At 39.6% G+C, this 21,249-nt stretch overlaps 1 protein-coding gene across 7 annotated transcripts in view; it reads right to left on the reverse strand.

The window, feature by feature from the left end:
* TENM3 (teneurin transmembrane protein 3) overlaps positions 1 to 21,249 on the reverse strand; it is a 319,443-nt gene that overhangs the window by 155,095 nt on the left and 143,099 nt on the right. Inside the window, exon 3 of one of the 7 annotated variants that reach the window (XM_062575777.1) lies at positions 17,923 to 18,132. The exons of the other annotated variants lie outside the window; for them this stretch is intronic. Coding sequence (XP_062431761.1) covers positions 17,923 to 18,132 — 210 coding nt within the window. The remainder of the gene's footprint in view (positions 1 to 17,922; positions 18,133 to 21,249) is intronic. 7 annotated transcript variants of the gene reach the window in all.

Here is a 21,249-nt window from a genome sequence, read left to right on the forward strand (position 1 = left end):
GAGAGGCATAGCTGTTTCCCTCCTGAAAGACTCTGAGGGTTGACCTCACTTGCATGAACTGTGGGAAACACGGAGTCACCAAACCAGCAGCAACTTGAGTAAAAGCTTTAAAGCACTGGCTAAAATGCTCAGTGCACCTAAATTCTATTTATCCACAGTCCATCAGTAAATCACTCATCTCACAAGTAGACACAGATGTGTCACCATTGTTGCAATCATATCCTGATGCCACCCTAATATTGTGATCCTTCCACTTATGCAAAAAGCAATCAATCTTTCTACATGCAGCGATGCTGCTGAAGTCCTACTTGCTGACTGCCTGTCACCTCTTGAACAAAAATACTTTATCTAATGGGACTATCTGAGCATGAAACACTACTGAGAACACAGTTTCTCTAACTGCTTTCAATAATTCCTTTATATCATTAATCTCTTTTGAGAAATCTGCAATTCCAAATTTGATTTTTGTCTGGTAAAATCTGACTTTTAAAATATCATCTAATAATGGTAACAGAATTCGGGGAAGGGGGGAAGGAAGGAAGATCCTTATTTCTAAAACTTACTCATCTCAATAACAATCATTAGAACAGCTGCAGCTGCCAAAATCTGGCCATATACACTACATTGTGCATTGCAAGCAGCAATACAAAACTGTATAAAGTGGGAAGAGAAGAGATGGAGAAAACGGTTGGGGGAAAACAACAGAGACGTTAATTTTTGTACAGCGAGCGTCTAGAAACTGCTTGGTACCAAAAGTGCACATGAAAGACAGCAGCGTTTCAGGTTAAGCGGGAGCACCTCACCGAGAAGGCAAAGATCAGCTACTCGTATAGCCAAACCAGCCACATTTCAGGAAATGAGTGCTATTACCTGTACCAACACCTCCTTCATTTCAGCTTTTAATCCTCTTACAAGCACAACACGGTATGCAGGAAAATCGCAGTTCCTGGTGGCAGGACAGAGACCAGCACCCAAAAGGTTAAGACTGTTCTGCATTCCTAGAACCACTGGAGACTGCTGCTCTTCTCCAGCTCTCTCCCACTGCCCTCTCCCCGCAACTGCAAATTCCCCCAGTAACCACAACAGCCATCAAGAGAAAAGTCTGCCGGGTTTTTTGATCAATTTTCATCCCTTCTAACAGCTTTCCTGCCACAAGAGTGTAAGTGGGATCAGAAGCAGGCAGGATGTTAGTTTTCATCCCCAATTATAAAAGAGCTACATTTCTTACAAGCATTTATGTTTATGTTTTGCTGACCCTTCCACAGATGGCTGGAATGCACTCAGAAAAGAAAAGAAGGGTGAGGGAAAATTCTGGATAATGAGATACTTATAATATGGATTAGAAGTAAAGCATCATTTTTATTTTTTGTTTCAAAAAACCACACACACTGCATAGCACTATTTCTTTAATGTGGAGACACTAATACTAAAAAAGAAATACCACATGGTTATTTTAATTGAGTAAAATTGTAATTGGCATTTATTGCATATGGCTTCAGAGGGACAGGAACATGGAAAGCTGATTTTTTTCATTAAATAGCTGCCCCAAGGCAGATACATTCGGAACAAAGCACCTTTTCATGAGATGTACCTGTCCCATGGAGAGAACAACAAAGGCAAAGAGGAGGGGGAGGCAGGAAGCCTGAACAAGGAGAGGATGATATGAAAAGAGTCCATGAGAAAAAAGAGAAAGGGATAAAAGAGAAAGTAGGAAGTGGGATGGAATGGCGTGAAATGGTCTAATAAAGGATAAATGACTTAATGAGAAAGAGAAACCTTCAAAGTAGATGGGGTAAAAAGAAGGAAAGGAGGAAATTAAAAGAACATCCTTAAAGGATGAGAAGGATTAAAACTAAGATGGAGCAAGGGAGGAGGGAACATCCAAAGAATGCGAGGGAAAAGGCAAATAAAAAGTCATCTGTGCAGATAGAGCACTTCAGGGAGCAAAAGGCATCTGCCCATTTGTACCTACTACATCTTATATTTGACTATACGGCTTTCTCAGCACTTCTGACTGCTGAGAGAGGTAAAATGATGAGTTATCAGGGATGGACATTGGGGCAGATGTGTCCAGGACTGTGTCTGCTTTCTCATTTATGCTCACTCTTCTCTGCTTTGTCTGAAGCTGCCTACAAGCCATTAAGATTGGAAAGCACCTGGGAAGAAACCCTCCCTGCCTATTTTTCCAAGATGAAGAGTAATAGCAGAAGAAACTGCCCCCTAACCAGTTGTGGACAGTCCTGAAGGAATATGCTCTCTCTTTAAGAGACATGAACATTCGATGACAGCAAAAACCAATACAGGGCAGGAGATGAGCAACCTCCCTTATTCTTTCATTTGCTCTTTCCCACAGCAAAACCAGGCTTAAATTGCTCGCTACCACGCCACAGTGTTTGTGTAGCAGTATGAATCATTATTCAAGCTATGGTAGACAACGCACCAAGAAAAAGGGGGCTAATTTTTCACCGTCTTTCATGGTGTCAGAATTAAGAGGTTTCAATGCACCACTGTTTGGCTTTGCCCGTGTCTCACAGCTACTGTTAGCAGAAAGATACGGCAAGGGGCAACTTCCTTCCCTCTGGAGACATTCACGGGGCGTAGCAGAAATGACATCCCATTTTAGGATTATTAACCTACAAAGCGGCAGCAGAGGCTCATTCTCAGAGGCAGAGGTCAAGGCAAAAAAAAAAAAATAGTCTCATACTTTTGTCAGCAGATAACATGTTTTTTAACTTGTGGAAATACAGGATCCACTATTGCTTTTTCCGTCTTCCTACTCAAAGATCTCTCAAGGAAGCAAAAAGGAGTAGGGCAGCATCAATGAGGCAGTAAAAGAGCAGCAAATCTTGAAGCTCCTGCATTTCACAGCTCTGAGAGCTTTCCCCAAAGGCTTCCTGCAGATGTTGCTGAATTGTTCCAGTCCTCGTAACCATGAGGATATGTTTCTCTCCATGTTTCTTTAAATACATTTTAAGTTCTGTTGCAATCATAGAAGTCCAGTAACAGGAGCCAGAGACATAAGTATACGGTAATGACAACCTAATTCGGCCAGGATTTACACCTTCATTTGCACTTGTGTAAAGAGAAAGGTAAGTATCACCAAAAAGGAGGTTAGTGCATTGATTATAGACTATTTATTGTTCACTTAATTTTACTATTTCTGGATCAATGTCAGACGGAAAGCTCTATACTGCTAGCCATATACAAAAAAGCTAAAAATAAGCCATCTTTCAATCAGTCTCTTGATTGTTGCCTACCCTTGAATTTGTTGAACTTTTAGTGGAAGCAATGTCTTTTCCATCTCACCAAAATACACACATAAATACTTTTTAATTTAAAATTGATAGTACCATAGGTTCAAAATTCATAGTCACGAACTGTGTGCTCCTTAAAGATATGACAGAATGCAGTAAATCTGGAACAAACCACTATAAAAGAAAAACAACATTGTTAAAGCATGCATGAAGGATCCGGAAGCTTCCCCAATTTCCTTAACATGCAGCTGGTACTACCAGGTACTTACACCTAGAGAGGTGTGGTTAAAATGCTCTCTTAAGTACTTAATTCTTTATTAGCATCTATTTTAACTCTCTATAAGGAATTTTTACAAACACATACAAAGAAAAAGAAGTCTGGTCTTTGTGGCCATATTAAAAAAAAATAATTAAATGAAACACAGCAATATCCAAATTTTAAGATCTAATCAGGAGACTCTCCAGATTATCACGTATTTCTTTAATAGAAATTCTGATCTATCTGAACATTGATTGCAACTGGATGCAGCAGCTGGATAAACCTGGGCAGGCTGTATCGTTTTACTCAGATATATTATTCTGCCAGTCCTCCTCCACAATATTAGCTGTTTTAGAGTCTCGCTAACAGCATAAATAACTGCAGCACGGGAGGGAGTCAGCTGCCTTTCAGGCTGCAAACAGCGCAAGCACCCCGGCTGCCTCTTCACTCAGCCCTGCCTGGAAGCGTCCCCCCGGCCGCCTGGCCCAGGCGCTTGCAAATCGCTTCACTCCACAGGGCTTCGGGGAAACGAGAAAGGAGTTTTAAAAATATCTAACCAACCCTCCCTCTCTGCCTTTGGGTTTTCTGGCTTGTGCGCACAATACCACAATTCACTACAATTACGGCAGACTGAAAGGGAGTCTCAACAGGCGACTCGATTAAAATAAGAAACAATCCAACTTGAGTGAGCAAGAGATTCATACGTGGCCTTGTGGAGCACTCTGACGCCTTTGAGTTACTCATTCACAACTACGAACAAACAGAAAATATTCCATATTGCAAGCCACTGATGACCAGCCTTAAAGGCAATAAATCAGGAAGGGCATCTGAGGCCAAATAGTGCAGTGACTTTTGGAAACTATACATTACATGGCATAGGTAACACCTTTTTAATGCATCTCCTGAAAAATACACCATAAAGACTTGATAAAGAAACATTATCCCTGAATTAGCCAGGTAAATATGCTAAAAATGATACACACCTAGAGACCCATAAGTCATCAAAGGAGTTGGAAATTCAATCTGAAAAGGAAACAGTTATTGTTTCCATTATGGACACTTTTTATCTGAGCATTACTTTAAATTGTAATGTCAAGAAGATTAAAAAGGTGAAGTGCCATTTTCCAATCTTTCAGTATCAGTAAAAATTACAAATGAGCTAATGAAAAAAACGATCTTTGGACACTTATCCCAAGTTTATAACCACAACAAACTTCTTTACCAATATACAGCTGCTTTAAGAAACCCTATCTTTCAGCTTTTCCATTTTTATCACCTCCATCTAGAGCGCCTGCTGGCAAAACAGCAGTGTGTCAGAAACGGGTGAAGAACATGAAGATACACAAGTGTGAATTTCATGAAGTCTGCTGCTCCCTCTCTGCTATCTACTTTCGGCCAGTAAGACAATATAAGTATTTAGCTCCAAAACCCCATGTTGCGCATCTCATCCCAGTAGCAATTACAGCAAGAGTCCAGCTGTAAAAACCTGATGGAGTTGCTGTGCACATTCAAAGAATCAAAAGCACAATTCATTAGGAGCGCTCCACTTGCTTTCTGAAACATTTTCGACGCAGGCACACACTGACAGAGAGCCACAAGGTCATTCCTGTTCTTGTCTTCTCCCTACTCAGCAGAGGACAAACCACCAGAAAGCAACCCAAAAGCCAAGATTAAGACAGACACTATTTTAAACTTTTCCTGAACATGCTACGGGACACCACTGAGGGGAAAGAAGGGAGCATGTCACAAGAAAAGCCAAAATCAGAACCAAAAAAATAACTGCTGCAGTCTTTGGAGTTACAAATGAACTCATTGACAAGCCCCCTGACACAGAGTCCCGAAAAAAAAAAAAAAAAAAAAAAAAAAAAAAAAAAAAAAAACAAGGAAAAGCTGGACCCTTCTTTGAAGCTTTGAAGTTTTCTGAATGAACTGCAAGACTCGAACAGCAGCAGCTGGTATTTTTGCTCAGCAATAACCAAGTCAGCCCTCTGTATATTCACCTCCCATAATATCTGCTTTTGTAGATATAAATTCACTTATACGTTGTTTAAATAGTGCTAGTCAGTGTTGAATTAAGGATTTTAAAAGTGCACATAAAATAAGAGAATATTTCCCATGGAGTCTCCAGGTTATGGCAACAATAAGATAAGTTTACTCTTAATTATTGCAAAACAGACTTATCAAGGCACAGATTAGTTAGACTGATGGTAGAATTTACAGTAACTTTCTTTTAATTTATGATTACCCTGCATATGCAGTATTTCAAAATGGAAATTTTTTATTACAATAAAGTGTCCTGTTACATACACTGAACTATTCTTTTACACAGTAACATGCTGATAACTGTTGTGGGATTTATACGCAGGAGAAGACTAGCAATAAGGAGGCAAATTAATTCAGTTTTCTGTAACTGTAGTAGGGATACTAGTATAAACATGCAGCATTCCCACAGAGAGAATATTTTTAGTCTTTTATAATAGATGATCATCAACTTTACAGAAAGAAACATCATCCCTGCATTCTTTTTTTCCACCCCCCTGGCTCGGAGCAGGTATTTCATACGTACGGATCTTAACGACTAAAATAATTCTACCAATTACTTGGTTGCATTCTGCTCCGCATAGTCAAGTATGTAATGCAATAAACTATGCCTGAGCGGTCTGTTTACCCCCCAGCAAGTTACAAGGGAAACTCTTCCCCCTTGAAGGGCTCCTCTCTCTGAAATGCACAAACTGGCAGAAAGCCAGGGGAAGCTGGTGCTCAGGCAGCCCCGACTGAGCAGTGCCTGTGTGCATTGCAATCTCAGCCAACCGCAGTAAATGTTATTGGAGTTTTTGTGCTGTAAAATTGCTGCTTTCATGCCCACTGCATCTGACAGTAGGAATCCTTGGCCTTGCATGAGGGAGGCAGGCTGATGTGCCTTCTAGTCAGATCTCGGCATCCTTAAAAACTAGGGTTACTACTCCTGTGTACTCTTAATGGGCTAGTGACAAAGCGATTCATGTCAATGGTACATCCAGACACACAAAGATACTAAATGGAGAGGCCTTTTTGTGTACAAGGTATAAGAGCAGAGAAATTATGCTTTAAGAGCAGTCCTGAAGCTTTCAAAAGCATTGATAATATGCTGAAAATGATGCATACCTGAAGACCCATAAGATACCAAAAGAACTGGATATTGAATCTGAAGAGGAACCAGTTGTTTCCATTATGGACACCTTTTATCTGAGCATTATTTTAAATTGTAATGTCAAGAAAATAAAAAAGGTGAAATGCGGCTTTCCAATCTTTCCAGTACCAGTAAAAATTACAAATGAGTTAATTAATGAAAAACAGATTTTCAGACACTTACCACATGTGTTGACAAACACAACCAACTTTTTCACTAATACACAGTTGCCTTAAGAAACAATATCCTTCAGCTTTTCCATTTTTTGAAGCTTCTAAAAGCATTGATAATATTAAATAAAGGCTATAAGACTAGTGGCATTCAATTGTTTAGCTGTACATTTTTCAAAGCAACTTCAAGATAAGTTCTCTTAATATTTCAATCATCCAAAGCATATTTATTTTTTACTTAGTGAATCAAGTGCAAAATACTCATTATTTCTCTTGTAAAGAACCTGCAATCATCCTGTTTACTTCCAGTAAGCAGCATGCTTAAATCACCAGAGCACTGTCCTCCAACTTACAGCTATCAGAATACAATTAAAATTGTAGCCAAAACTACCAACACAAATTTTGTTGGTTTTGCCAAATGCTTTTTTTTTTTTTTTTTTTTTTTTGCTACAGTAACTTTTCCCAACACCATAGGGTAAAATGTGAAAATGTGTATGTTGCAGATGCATTCCAGTGACTGAATTCCTGTATTACTTAATGCCTGCTGGCAACTTCCAGTTACTCCAAGGGCAATCTGGGGGGCCTTCGAAGCGCAGGATCAGGCCCTAGTGCGATACTGACATTCAGAAGAACTAAGGAATAAATTAGGTCTTTCATGTTTGCACAGCTCTTATTTTCTCCAGTTGTAAGTAAGGACTCAATCCCAGCTGGAAAAAGAAACTTATTTTCACAATCCAGGGGACTGAATACCATGTAGTTCTCTTAATAAATTTATACATTTTGTACCAAGCTGGTAGGTGCTTTTCAAAGTCCCAGCTGCTTGTGGTAACAGAGATTACACGAAGCAATTTTCATTTAATTAAAAGAAACAACCAAACCAACCAACCTTTCACAGCAGGGTGAGGGGGAAGAAAAAAAGAAGAAAAAGGTGATTAAAAAGACCAAATAAGAGCAGCCTAAGAACTCAAAAACCAGTAGATAAATTCAAAGTTTTATCAAAACTTCACAACTTTCAACTTAAAAAGGGAGAACTTTTGAATTCTTTAAGTTATCAAGGCTCTGGGAATACTACAGCTAAGAAGTGCTTGTAAAACCTTAAGTTGAAGTTGTTGCCACCCAGTGATGAATAAATGGTAGCATGGGTAAGATCATTGATGGACTCTTTCTAAGTAAGATGTCCGAAAAAAGGTTTTGTCTATACTGTGGTTCAGAGATAAAGTATTAGACCTTACCCTGAACTAAAATGGTAAAAAATCATAAATAAGATTTTAACTAGTTGATGTAAAATACTTAATTCTGACCTCACACAAGTTACTGGCAGTGCACTTGCACATCGTTTGTACCTCTACGTACTCATGGAGGTCGGAAGTCAGCCGCAGCAGCCAGGTGAAGTCCCCAGCTTCATAATTTATAACAAAGGTAAAATTCCTGTGTGGCTGCTCCTTCTCCTTTTATCTTTTGTATTATAAATTAATTTCCGCCATAAATCTGTTACAGCCTGCTTTTCCTGACAAGAATAACACATCCTGGCTCTTGATTGTGACTTCAGGGTGCTACTGTCAACAAACTGCAACAGAATTTAAATTCAAGTTCCTTCTCTTGCAATTAGGAATATCTATTCTGTAAGCAAGGTAGTCAAAGGAAACTCTGTGTGCGCAAGCATGGGCAAAGAGCGAATGGATACACTACGGATTTCCACAGTCACGTATAGATCCGGGTACTCGTTTATTCAATTTAAGCTATCTAACATTTGGATGCAGCTCTTACCCTCTTATAAAACTATATTCTGTATTTGTATTTCAATTCATTTCAAAATCAATTTATTTTCACTGATTTTCTTACCATGCAGGATTTTTTATAATATGATTTTTGACGGGGAAGGGAGGAGGGGAGGAGATGTCTCTACATCAGATCATATCCGCAATACGATACACAGTTGGCAGGTTGTCCCATCTGGCACAGTATAAGAAGGATAATTTGTCACTCTCAATCCTTTGATTTGAGAAGAGGCCGAACTCATCTTTGGAAAGATATCTTGCAGCTAATGATACAGGAGGTGTGGGGGAGACTGTTCTTTGAAGGCTGCAAAGGCCACAATCTGAGGAGAAATAATTGGTCTTGGCTCTTCTATTAAGTAACAGAGACTGAAAACTACAAAAATTTTTCAGAGAAAAACAGGACTACAACAATCAGATATGAGAACTAATTGCCCACCACTTTGCAAAATTTGATTTTGGCGGGGTGAGGGTAAGATGGGGGAACTTTAATTTGCTCTTGGCAAACAGGCTGCATGCTTAATTAAATTGAGCAAATGTACATTTTTGTACATTAAGGGAACAATGATGACAGAAGTTTGGCTTAGAAGCTAAAGAAAAAGAATGAAAAGATGGATTAATAAAATCAAACATCAGAAAGGGATCAAAAATAAGTTGGCTAGCATTCAGGACACATTTGTTAAGTTTAACACAACTATATTTGCCCCAAGCACATGGAACAGATAAAGTAGTTGAGCTGTACCTAAAGGATATTGGCCTTCCTGCACTGCCTGATGCTGAACGTAAGAGATTAAATGCCTCTAGAGCTACTGAGGAAGCACAGAAAGTGTTGCTCCACAGTAGTTCAAACATGACAGTCCCTGGCCTCAAATAAAAATCAGCATAAATTTTTATGAAATGCTCCAGTCAAGAACGAACTTACTCCCTATTTACAGACAGCTTGTCAAATATCACAACATGAGTTTAGGGGTATCAAACACTTTTGCTTACAAGATATTTGCACGGTATGCGCATGTCCAAAAGACGTTGCCAGCTTTCATTGAGACGGGGCGGTCATATCTGGTAACTTTGCAGGATACCAGACAGTTTGGTAAGTGGGAAGGGGCAAAAGGCCGCTTTGCAGATGCTTTATTGTGGAAGGTGTGGACAGTTTCAGAGTGAAATCCGGGGTCCTGGAAAAACTGTGTTTAAACAGGGAACCTGTTGCCTTGTGCATGCTGCTAGTCAATCAGACTTAGCACAGGTTAGTATGATAATCTGCTATAAATTGCAAAACCTGCAATTGTGTATTTAAAATACACAAACATATTACTAGAAAAGCTCTAAGAGGTTACTTCAGTCTACCTTCTTCTGGACCAATATAGGTTTGTTCTCAGCAGTATCATTCAGATGTTTTTATTCATTTTAACTTCATGTTGCAAGTGACAGAGCTTCTATCATTGCCCTTGGGACACCCCTAGACGTCTTAATACGGTGCACTGTTAGATCATTTCGCCTGATACTTAGCCTAATCTTTCCTTTCCTTATTCCCATTCTGTTGTTTTTACTTATATCTCTGTGTGGTACACTAAATATTCTATTCCATTTTGAGAGACTTGTTTCCTTCTATCAACTCTTAATTAGTACTTAGGCTGTGTATGGAGTAGAAGTTTAGTTCTCTTACCTATTCCTATGTATTAATTCCTCTAACTTCCTAATTGCTCTGATTCACATGTTTCTGAACAGGAGAATAAATAATAATAGTAGAAGCAATAATAAGAGAATTTGACAGTAGCTTAAAAAAAAGCAAGATGCTGCAGATCAGCATCTATATGCCACTGATGTCATGTCTATAATAACCTCTTTTCTGATCTGCTTCTATGTCTGGTTCAAACTGTACTCGTTAGTCAGACCACCTTGCAAATTAATCTCTAATTTGGTGTTCATTATCATTAAAATTCTCTATTTTTTCCTCTCATATTTCTTCTGAATATTCTGAATCTCAGATCAGCTTACATTTTTCAGTTATAATTGCACGTTGTTAGTTTCCAGCCATACAATTTATGATCTTTCCTTGTCCTTTTCTATTAACTTTCTGTCTCCAATTGGTGCTCAGAACTCTCACTATTTAGTATCATTGGGAAATTTTATTATTGCCATTTTAACTCCCTCACCCATATAATTAATGATGATGTTAAATAAGATCAAGCTTATAGCATATCCCTATGATATTCTTCAACATAATTCCTCCAACTGTGACCTATTATTTTTAATTTATCATCATAGACGATTTCAAACCAAATAGAATTCATTTTTCAAGCAACATTTCCAAGCAGCAGTGTCAGACCTGTAAACAAAATATACGTAACTGACATAACCATGTCATCTCCAGACTTACGGAGGAAAAGAAGGTGATCAGGAGTAGCCAGCACGGATTCACCAAGGGGAAATCCTGCTTAACCAATCTGACAGCCTTCTCTGATGGAATGACTGGCTGGGTAGGTGAGGGGAGGGCAGTGGACGTTGTGTACCTTGACTCCAGCAAGGCTTTTGACACTGTCTCCCATAACATCCTCCTAGAGAAGCTCAGGAAGTGTTGGTTAAATGAGTGGACAGTGAGGTGGAGTCTAGTTGGAGGTCTGTGGCTAGTGGCATCCCCCAGGGCTCAGTACTGGGTCCCATCCTGCTCAACTTCTTCATCAATGACCTGGATGAGGGGATGGAGTGCCTCCTCAGCAACTTTGCTGATGATGCCAAGCTGGGAGGAGCAGCTGACACACCTGAGGGCCGTGCTGCCATTCAGACAGACCTGGACAGGCTGGACAGCTGGGCAGAGAGGAACCTCATGAGGTTCAACAAGGGCAAGTGCAGAGTCCTGCACCTAGGCAGAAATAACCCTAGGCACCAGTACAAGCTGGGGGCTGACCTGCTGGAGAGCAGCTCTGCAGAGAAGGACCTGGGAGTGCTGGTGGATGACAAGCAGACCATGAGCCAGCAATGTGCCCTTGTGGCCAAGAAAGCCAATGGTCTCCTGGGGTGCATTAGGAAGAGTGTTGCCAGCAGGTCGAGGCAGGTGATCCTGCCCCTCTACTCAGCCCTGGGGAGGCCTCATCTCCAGTACCGTGTTCAGTTCTGGGCTCCCCAGGACAAGAGAGACATGGAGCTACTGCAGAGAGTCCAGCGTAGGGCTATGAGGATGGTCAGAGGGCTGGAGCACCTGCCCTATGAGGAACGGCTGCGAGAGCTGGGCCTCTTCAGCCTGGGGAAGAGAAGACTGAGGGGGGATCTTATCAATGTCTATAAGCAACTGAAGGGAGGGTGTCAAGGGGACAGGGACAAACTCTTTTCAGTTGTCCCGTGTGACAGGACAAGAAGCAATGAGCAGAAACTGAAGCACAGGCAGTTCCGCCTGACCATGAGGGGGAACTTCTTCACTGTGACAGAGCACTGGAGCAGGTTGCCCAGAGAGGTTGTGGAGTCTCCTTCTCTGGAGATCTCCAAGGCTCGCCTGGACGCAACCCTGTCTAACCTGCTCTAGGTGACCCTGCTGAGCAGGGAGGTTGGACTAGATGATCTCCAGAGGTCCCTTCCAACCTTACTGATTCTGTGATTCTAAATCTTTATTTACCATGGACTTCCTGATAACAGTTAAAAAGGTTCAATGGATAATGATTTAAGAAGACAAGGAAAAGAGAGCACTTAGATATCTAGAGTGTTTCCAGGGAATTCTGATGGACTGCCAATTCTTTACTTAAAATAATGAAGGAAAAAAAGGAACAAATTCACACTTCACTAAAAAAGCCCAACCAGCTTTTAAGCTTTCTGTCTTAAACCATCATGTTTCTGTTTCCTTCTCCCTCAGCACTTTTTATTCTCCCTTTGCTCCCCAATAATCAAAACTAAATTGCTCTTTATTACAGGGAACATGACAGCCCAACATGCCAAGCTCCAATTCAGCATCACACTCAGCTCCCTTTGCAGAGTAAATGCAGCAATGCAAAGATGCTTGAATAAGGGCTGGGAAGGGTTTTTCAGGACTGTTACAAAGGAAGTTCTTCTAAGACACTGACTTAACTTGCCATGGGTCTTTTCAATGTTGACAGGTTATTTCCAACCTTTGCCAAAGCCTGTGGGGACATAGATGGAGAAATCAAATTGTCCCCTGCTTTTGAGGCAAAACAGGAGCTCTTCCCACTCACAGGAGCAACTGCAAGAGCTGCAAAGGAGGAAAATGTGCCTGAAAGCCCCCTTGCTGATTCCACCGATTTTTAACACAAATCTCTGTGTGTACTTCCATTCATCCTTACATTTCTTACGTTTCTGGTGATAATGAATCTGAACAAGAATGGCATTGCTCAGTTATGATGATATATGTTAACTGAGACATCTGTGAAGAAAAATAAAACATTAGAGTTGGAGGGAAAATCTGAGATTTAACAAAAAAAAAAAAAAAAAAAAAAAAATCCACACCTAAACTTTGTACATGATACTGCTCATTATTGCTTGCCAGGCTTGAGCATTTGGCCTATATTCTCCCACATGCTTGTACAAAAGCAGAAGGTTCTGACACTGGCCTCTGGGCATTCTGGTGTGACAAAATAGTCATTTCTTTATGACAGACACTTTTCTATAAATTCTCTTATCAAGTTCTACTGAGTCATCAGGAACAGAAGGGCTCAATTTATGTTTATAGAAGAATTATGCCATATACCATTTAGTGTCTGTAGGGTTAGATGTCATACATGGAGGGCTCTGAATGTGAAGAGCTCTTGTACATCATCATTCCCAACCTCTTTTGGTTGTTTTCTCTCTTCTAGAAATCAAAATTGAAAGTTGGGCTCCAGATTTCCTAACTTAATTCCTTTGTAGGAAAGGTTTGCCATTTTGAGTCAAAAAGCCCAATCAATCTAAACCCCCACAAGAGCTGTTATCTAAGAGGCACAAGAGCCTCATAAAACTTAAATGTTCAAATACATGTTACAAATGCTGCTGTCAAATAGACATTTCTCTATTTTGTATTTGATAGTTCTGCCATAATGTTTCTGATTTAGGGGTTAAAAAAAAACATCCCCAAATCTGAATTTCTAATTCAGACTCTTCATCTCCATTGTCAGTAATAAGCATTAACATTTGACTATATCTTTTCTTCATAGTCTCTGCTAAACCTGACAACTTAGCACTGTATTTTCCATTACAACATGTCTGTGTTGGAAGATAAGCTACTAATTTGAACAAATTCCCTTCCAAATTCCCATTAACCTATCATTATTTTTGGTGGAAAAAGTTAAGTAGCTTATCAGAAGGCTTAAATACAGACTTTACATGACTTCTATTGTTTATAAACAGACTTTATTAGGTAAAGAGAAAGCCCCCACCTTAATCATGTTCATAAGAGTCTCCTCCTTCAGCCCTTAGCTCTTTCTCCCTCATTTAAAGAGCTGTTCTTCTTCCCTGGGGATATATTCAGAATGCCCCTGCTTCTTATAAATTGGTTCAGTAGTCTTTCTAAAAACAATTTAAAATTTCCAGGAGTTCTAAAAATTGCTTTTATAATACAAGTCAATTCAAATCAACCAGTTCTGAACTCTGCAGACAAGTTGGCTGACTGTAAGAACAGCTGGTGTACCGAGCTGCACCATGAAGAGGAACAATAAAAGCTAAAATAAATTGGGGATGCTGTGTAAAGGAATACTGTTAAGACTGATGGTCCTAAAACTTATCTCCTTCTGAACTTTATACATATTATCACATCCCTTTTACAGAAACAAAATGATTCCTAGAAAATTGACCACAACACTTTTATAGCCTTACTTGAACTGAAATTTTTAAGGTGCTAGTAATCCCTCCCCACAGATCTTTTCTCCCCATATGTAGTGAACATAGGATAACTAATTTTAGTAATTGTCATTTTTCTTTTAGTTAATTTTTGAAATGAAAGCTAATTCCTACTGGCCAGCAAAACAAACTAATCAAGCCCAAAGGCTTAGGTAAATATAATTCTAAATATATAATCTGATTCTTTAAAATTTGATGGGGTTGCTACACTGATCAAATGAACTGAGATTAAAAGAAATCAAACAGATGTTTACATAGACTAAATAAAGGGTAATTTAACTTGTTATTCACATAAATTCAATATAACTGAAAACAGTTCAATAATACAATTGTTTTCAGTTAGTACCTTTTTCATCCTAAATGCTCCTAAAGTGCTTTTTTGTTTTCCCCTAGTCAATATAAATACTGGAGAAATCACCCAGAACAGAGCACTGGAGTTATTTTGCACCCATTAATATTAAATGGCATGGAAAGCTCCTTTTGCATCCAGATTATTAAAAGAAGGCTGTTAAAAAAAAAAAAAAAAAAAAAAAAGCGTCTTCCATTGAAAATAGAGTGCTGTATTTGCTATATCACTTAGCATAGTAGCTAAAGAAAATACATTACTCAAATAAGAGTGTATCAAGGTCAAGATTAAACGAGCTTAACTTTTGAGGGTAGATCTGCATACTGGTAACACGGCTAGGCAACAATACAAATCATTCAGTTCAAGAAACTTGTAGCTGACTTACAAACTATTAGTGTCATCATGAACTACTGCTAGCCTACTGCTGCCCGTTTTGTAAAGACAAGAATGTATTTTCTCCTCGAATAGGCCAACAGCTTAAGATGCAAGAAACCAACCATAGACAAAGCTGAGCCTTGGATGAAAATATCCCAATTTTCAGGCAATGCAATCACTGATCCTGCAGCTGGCTGCACAGCTGGAACCAACCCCCTGATCAGAGCTCCTACTGTCCTCTCCTCCTCTGGGAGCAAAGCAAACAAACCCTACTTACTTTATGCAGTCACAAGTTGAAATGCTTTTTAAAATCTAATCTTGTCAAGAGAGAGAAAGATCATTAACTCATATACATATATAACTGCCAGCACTACTAGATCATGAGTGTGTATATCTACCTAACTATCTATATATCACTGATTCTGGTTCTTTGGCAAGGTTAAGTAGAAACTGCAAGCACGTCTATTGGACATAAAAATTGAAGCGATGAAATGAAAGGGTCAAAGAGAGCAAACATCACACCTATCTTTAAGAAGGGCGAGGAGGAGCATCCAGGGAACTACAGGCGGTCAGCCTTGCCTCGATCACTGCAAAGATGATGGAGCAAAAGTGTCATGGATACCACTTCCAGACATATGAAGGAGAAAGTGAGAGTAGTCAGCATGGATTCACAAAGGGGAAATCATGTTTAAATAACCTGATAGCTCTCTGTGATGAGGTGGCTGGCTTGGTGAATGAGAGGAGAGCAGTGGATGTTTATTTTGACTGTAGCAAGGCTTTTGACACTGTCTCCTACAACACCCTCATGGATACGCTAAAGATGTACAGGCTAGGTAAGCAGACACTGAGGGGGACTGAAAACTGGCTGAACTGCTGGGCTTAGAGGGTTGTGATCAGCAGTACAAAGTCTAGGTGGAGGCTGGTCACTAGTGGCGTCCCCACAGGGTGGATAATAGGGCTGATATCAATGTCTCTGCTAATGAATGGGACAAAAAAAAGAACCATGTACCTACAGAGCAAGATGGTTTTCCTTCTGCTTAGCTACAGTCTCACCAAAGACAACTTTCTCAACACACATCACTGTTAACTCCTATCCTGCTTTTGATTTGCTATGGGGCTAGCTGAACTTATTTTGGCCTGTCTGAGGCGAAAGGGAATACGGAACATTTTTCAAGGGTGGCAGACTCAAACTGGCAAGCAACTATTGAAGATGTCCACAACAGCAAAATACTAAAACCTAGAGGTATGATAAATATCTCTTTAGCCTCTTAGAAAGCCTTAAGCAAGAGCTGTAAGGTGTCCATCTCAAAAACTCAAAAATTTTAGCAGCTTTCTGTTGCTATTGCATTTTTTTTTGTTTGTAAAAGAAGGTCTACTAGATATGACAACAATTTAAATGTGCATTGACTTACCAAGCTAAATTAGGCTACCTTTCAGATAATGCATAGATTTTCTAATAGATTTCACAGAGATATAAAAGAAATGAGATGTCTTCATCTGTGATTATGACAATGTACATTACTCTGTTTTTCTCAGCCCATCGCAGATTAATATTGAGCAAGTCATTGAGCATGCAAAAGTAAAACTATCATTTTTAAAGATCTTAATCCAAGCATCTAAGATAGCAACTTTAATTTTTCCAGTAGGCCATGCTGCCCTTCCAAGCAAACAAACAAAAAATACCTCCAGCAGCAGCAAGAGAGACCTGTTAAATCCATGCACACAGCTCTTCCTGGCACATTGGTTTCTTAGATACTACACCAAAGCCGTGCTCAGAGCTAGGCCGAGAGTACTGCTTTTGCTTTGCAACATAAACCTGCCCAACAAGCTCAAGTGGAGTCCGCAAAGTGCTTCTCAAAACCCCCTCTAGTGGCTAATCCGCAAGACAGGTTTTCACAATTGAAAGACAGAAGTGGTCCCAAGAAACTAGAGATTTGTCCCAAGCTTTGCTAATCTGTTGGGGTAGGGCCATAAATTAAGAAATAATTTTTCCTGTCCCACTACCCCAAGAGAACATATTCAAGTCATACAACAAAAATGCATCCCTATGACTATTTTTACATAAAAACAAAAAGTTTGGTTCCTTACGAGATGAAGCATAAGGGGCCGGTGGGGTTTCAGGTACATGTCATGGCTCTTGGTTACAAGTACTAACCATTAGCAGGGGGGAGGATGGGAAACAGGGACACAGGTATCTTTGAGGCCACCACTGCCTCCTCTGACCGCCTAACCGTCCTCGTCTGCACACATTTCCTCAAGCTAGAGCGCCCTGGCTGGTATCGTGCACATTCTCTTCTCTTGCCCCGGGGAAACTAAAGGAGCTGCTGCACCTTGCTCAACTCCACAAGGTAGCGGAAAATGCTCTTTACATTAATCTGAAGCTAAACATCACAGCGGTTTACCCAGTTGCAGCCTGCCCTCTAAAAAGTACCACAACTACAAGCTAGTCAGACACTTGCTACAAGTTACAATACACAATAAATCATTAGTGGCTTTTGTTACATGTAACTATTGCATTTTAAAATAACTTAAACAAGCTTTCATATATGCAAAGTTATCTATGTCAAAAGTTATTAAAAGCTTTTTATGCTACAGCACTTTCAAAGTATTACTTCTGACATTCAAAGGAAAATAAGTTTAAAATATGAAGTCATTTTAGTTTCCTTAATTCATATCAGGCAATTTCATAAGAGGATGGGGGCGGGGGGAGGGGAAAAAAAAAAGTGTATTCAAACTATGGACAAAGTGTCCTCTTCTTACCATGACCTGGGACAGAAACTGAAACAGTACCGGTTTGCACTAGATATGAGCTGGCAGTATAGTCCTCATCTGTATCAGAGTCCTGAACTGGCTGGCTGGCATGATTACTTAATAACCACCTCTGGTTGTCATGGAGATTGGGTGATGGAGGAGGGGAGTGTAAATGTTCAATAACTGATGGACTAGATGAAGAGGATGGCATGGGAGGACCTATGGAAAAAATAAAAAAAGTTTAAAATATGGGTCAAGATATCACATGAACAATAAAACAATTCTTTTTTGCATCACTCAAAGGCAAGTAATCTACTTGAAACAGTAAAAGATGGACAAGAAAATATGGCAATAGTACATAATAAATTGCTTTAAGTGCTTTAAAATACACATTGCAATGCCTTGACTTGCTATTTCAATGCACAGTGTCTATCACTACCTGGAATCCCAATGTCTCTGCAGAACAGAACAGAAGAAAACTTCCAATTGAAATAAAATTTTTGCTGCATTAGCCTTTGGAAAATACAGTATTTTCTATTTTTTGAATATTTCTTTTCTTAAGTCATTGCCATAACTAAATTGATTCTGTTTTATCTAGATGATATGAATATTTATGTAACAAAAACATGCATGCATTGCACTGTTCCCTCATTCTGCTCTCCCCTACTGGGTGGGTCAGCAGAACAAAAGTATTCAAATATTTGGCCAAATACATGCCTCCTTTTTTCAGAGGAACACTCCTGTATAAAATCTACTTATGGAAGAAAATAATACAGACATGCAGAGAGACAGGAATAGTTTTTCCAAGCTCACAGATATATGGATTCCCCCCCCCCCCCGCCAAATTTCTATAATATGAATTACCCTGACAAGAATTTAAGTTTTTAGCAGCTTTCTTGAGATACATATACTATTTAAAACCTATTAAAATGTTTGATCCATCAAACTTGAGCTAATGTGTAGAAGCTATTTTACCACATGCATATGCGATGACTATATCCTATATCTATCTCTTGAAATTATCACACAGACATCATAAGGAAGGTAAAGAAATGCGATACTGTAACAACACATGTAGGCATTAATAATACCTACATTAATACATCTTAAGCAGTAAATGATGTATTACCTAATTTACCCAGCCAATACGTTCATTTCTTTTTATGATATTCAGTTAATGAAGAGCTCTCTGAAGGTGTGCACGAACCTAACCTGCATGGGGCTGCTGCTACGGGAGGCTCATCTCCTGACCACAGACATCTGCTACAGGACACCGGAGATGGTGACCTAGAGCAGCATCAGCACGACATAAAGTGACATGTCACGTACAATTACGAACAGCTGCACAAGGTCGGCACAGTACTGTCCGGTATCTGCACGGAGGACCCGTGTGGTGCAGACTCCAGCGTCTGCTCAGAGGGCTTCCTCACAAGGCACAGGGAAAAAACTCCGGCTCGAGGCTGGGGCGGCGCGCAAAACCAAAACCGCACGTCACGGTGACTGAACCATGACGTTGTGAAATAAAGCTTTTGTTCTTGTGCCAGCAACACACCCGAGGAACCTGGACAATCCTGCCTGTGTCCGGACTCTACATGCCCGCTGGTACTGTACCGACCTCCACCTAATCCCCTGTGCTTTGCCAGGGGGAGAGCCAGGCAGCTCGGACGTTCACCCAACAGCACCAGCCACAGGAAGAATTGCGTACGGCCAGCAGGACAGGTAGGGCAAGAAATTCGGCACTCTTAGTAGGACTCTTCTCCTGGGAAACACAAGGCTCCTTCTCCTTACAGGGAAAAGATTCCCAGTGAAGAAACTGTGCACCGATCCTGCCTTTTGGTTTCAAGTTTGCACGAGCTTGCAGCGGCTGCCGTGGTGACAATGCTGGTCTGTCTGTTTTGGGGGTGGCTGCCAGCGCAGAGCCCCCCCGGTGCTGGTGCTGTAAAACTTCAGCTAAGGCCAACGTCACTTAGATAACTTTTGCAAAGTTCTCAGTGCTGACATAGTATCAACGCGCACGGCACTAACTTTGTACTGTCTTTCTGACTTTTTTTCTGCAGGACCCCCGTAGCAGTCATTCAAGCCATCTCACTGTCACAGGCTGTAAATAGTTTGTCTTTTATATATTCACACTGAAGCACAGGGCAGTTCCTGCACATATTTGACCCTGATGGATCCAACTATAAACAAAAATCTCGTTTTCTGAGCTCATTATAAATGAGTACAACAGCAGGACCCATATTAAAACAAACACAGTTAACTCTGTGAACACTGCTGTGCTCTAAATAAAGCAAATCCTGTCAATAGTATTTCGAACCAACTTTATATGGAGTGAGTCTACTGAATTACTTTTGAATAAAAGTATTATTTTTCCTGTAGATAGGGAATTGTATCATAAAGCAAAGTAGCTTTATTAAATATATTATGCTAAAGAAAGAAATGATTAACCTGCACTGATATTGTTCACAACTAATGGTATAAACTTAAAATAGGGGAGAAAGATTTTTTTCATCATGTAATGATTTATGTTTATGGTACTCAGTAGCACAACTATATTGGAAGTTATATTTCAGTTTAATACAACAAATAATGCCAATACCAACAGCTTGAATTACCTTTTCTTCATCTCCCTCTTATACACTGCTACAATCATGCTGATTTTTAAAAATTTTTTCTTCCATATTCAGTACAGCCAGTACTCATAGTATCTCAGAGATTTCAAAGACATGTTGTATTGTACTAACTGATCATGGAAATAAATCTGTGATAGCCTAGTCACAAACTTGTTTCTTAATTCTTTCAGATGTCATTTCCTATTCTCAAACCTCTAGTGAAGAGCTTAATATACTACTATTCTGAATTTTAAGATTTAAATTTGACTCTATGTTACTATTATGAATTTTAAGATTCAAGTCTGGAAGGACAGTGAGCACTGATCATTAACCAAGTAATTCCTGTGTCAAACCCAAGGTTTTTAATTGAAGAAATAAGAAGGGTGAGGAGGAATTATATTTTATAGGACTGAAGTTAGGAATCTGGAAGTACAGAATGGAAACTTTCTCAAGCTCAAGACAAAATGCTACCAGATTTTCCTGCTACACCTTAATTGCTTACATTGCTTGCTTCAGTAACCTGAATCACTGGTTACTTCTTGACAGTGTATTTAATGCATTATTTATGATGTACCCAAGCTGATTTAGATAGCCATTATATTTCATTTGTTGACTAATTTCAGGAGCAGTTAACAGGTTTTTTTTTTTCAAATACAAATTGATTGTATGAAAATTTTTGAGGTTGGAACCAATATCCTTTACTTGCTTTGGACTTCTTTGACTACAG

The sequence above is a fragment of the Rhea pennata genome, chromosome 4 (assembly GCF_028389875.1).
Source record: "Rhea pennata isolate bPtePen1 chromosome 4, bPtePen1.pri, whole genome shotgun sequence".
NCBI classification, from domain to species: domain Eukaryota; kingdom Metazoa; phylum Chordata; class Aves; order Rheiformes; family Rheidae; genus Rhea; species Rhea pennata.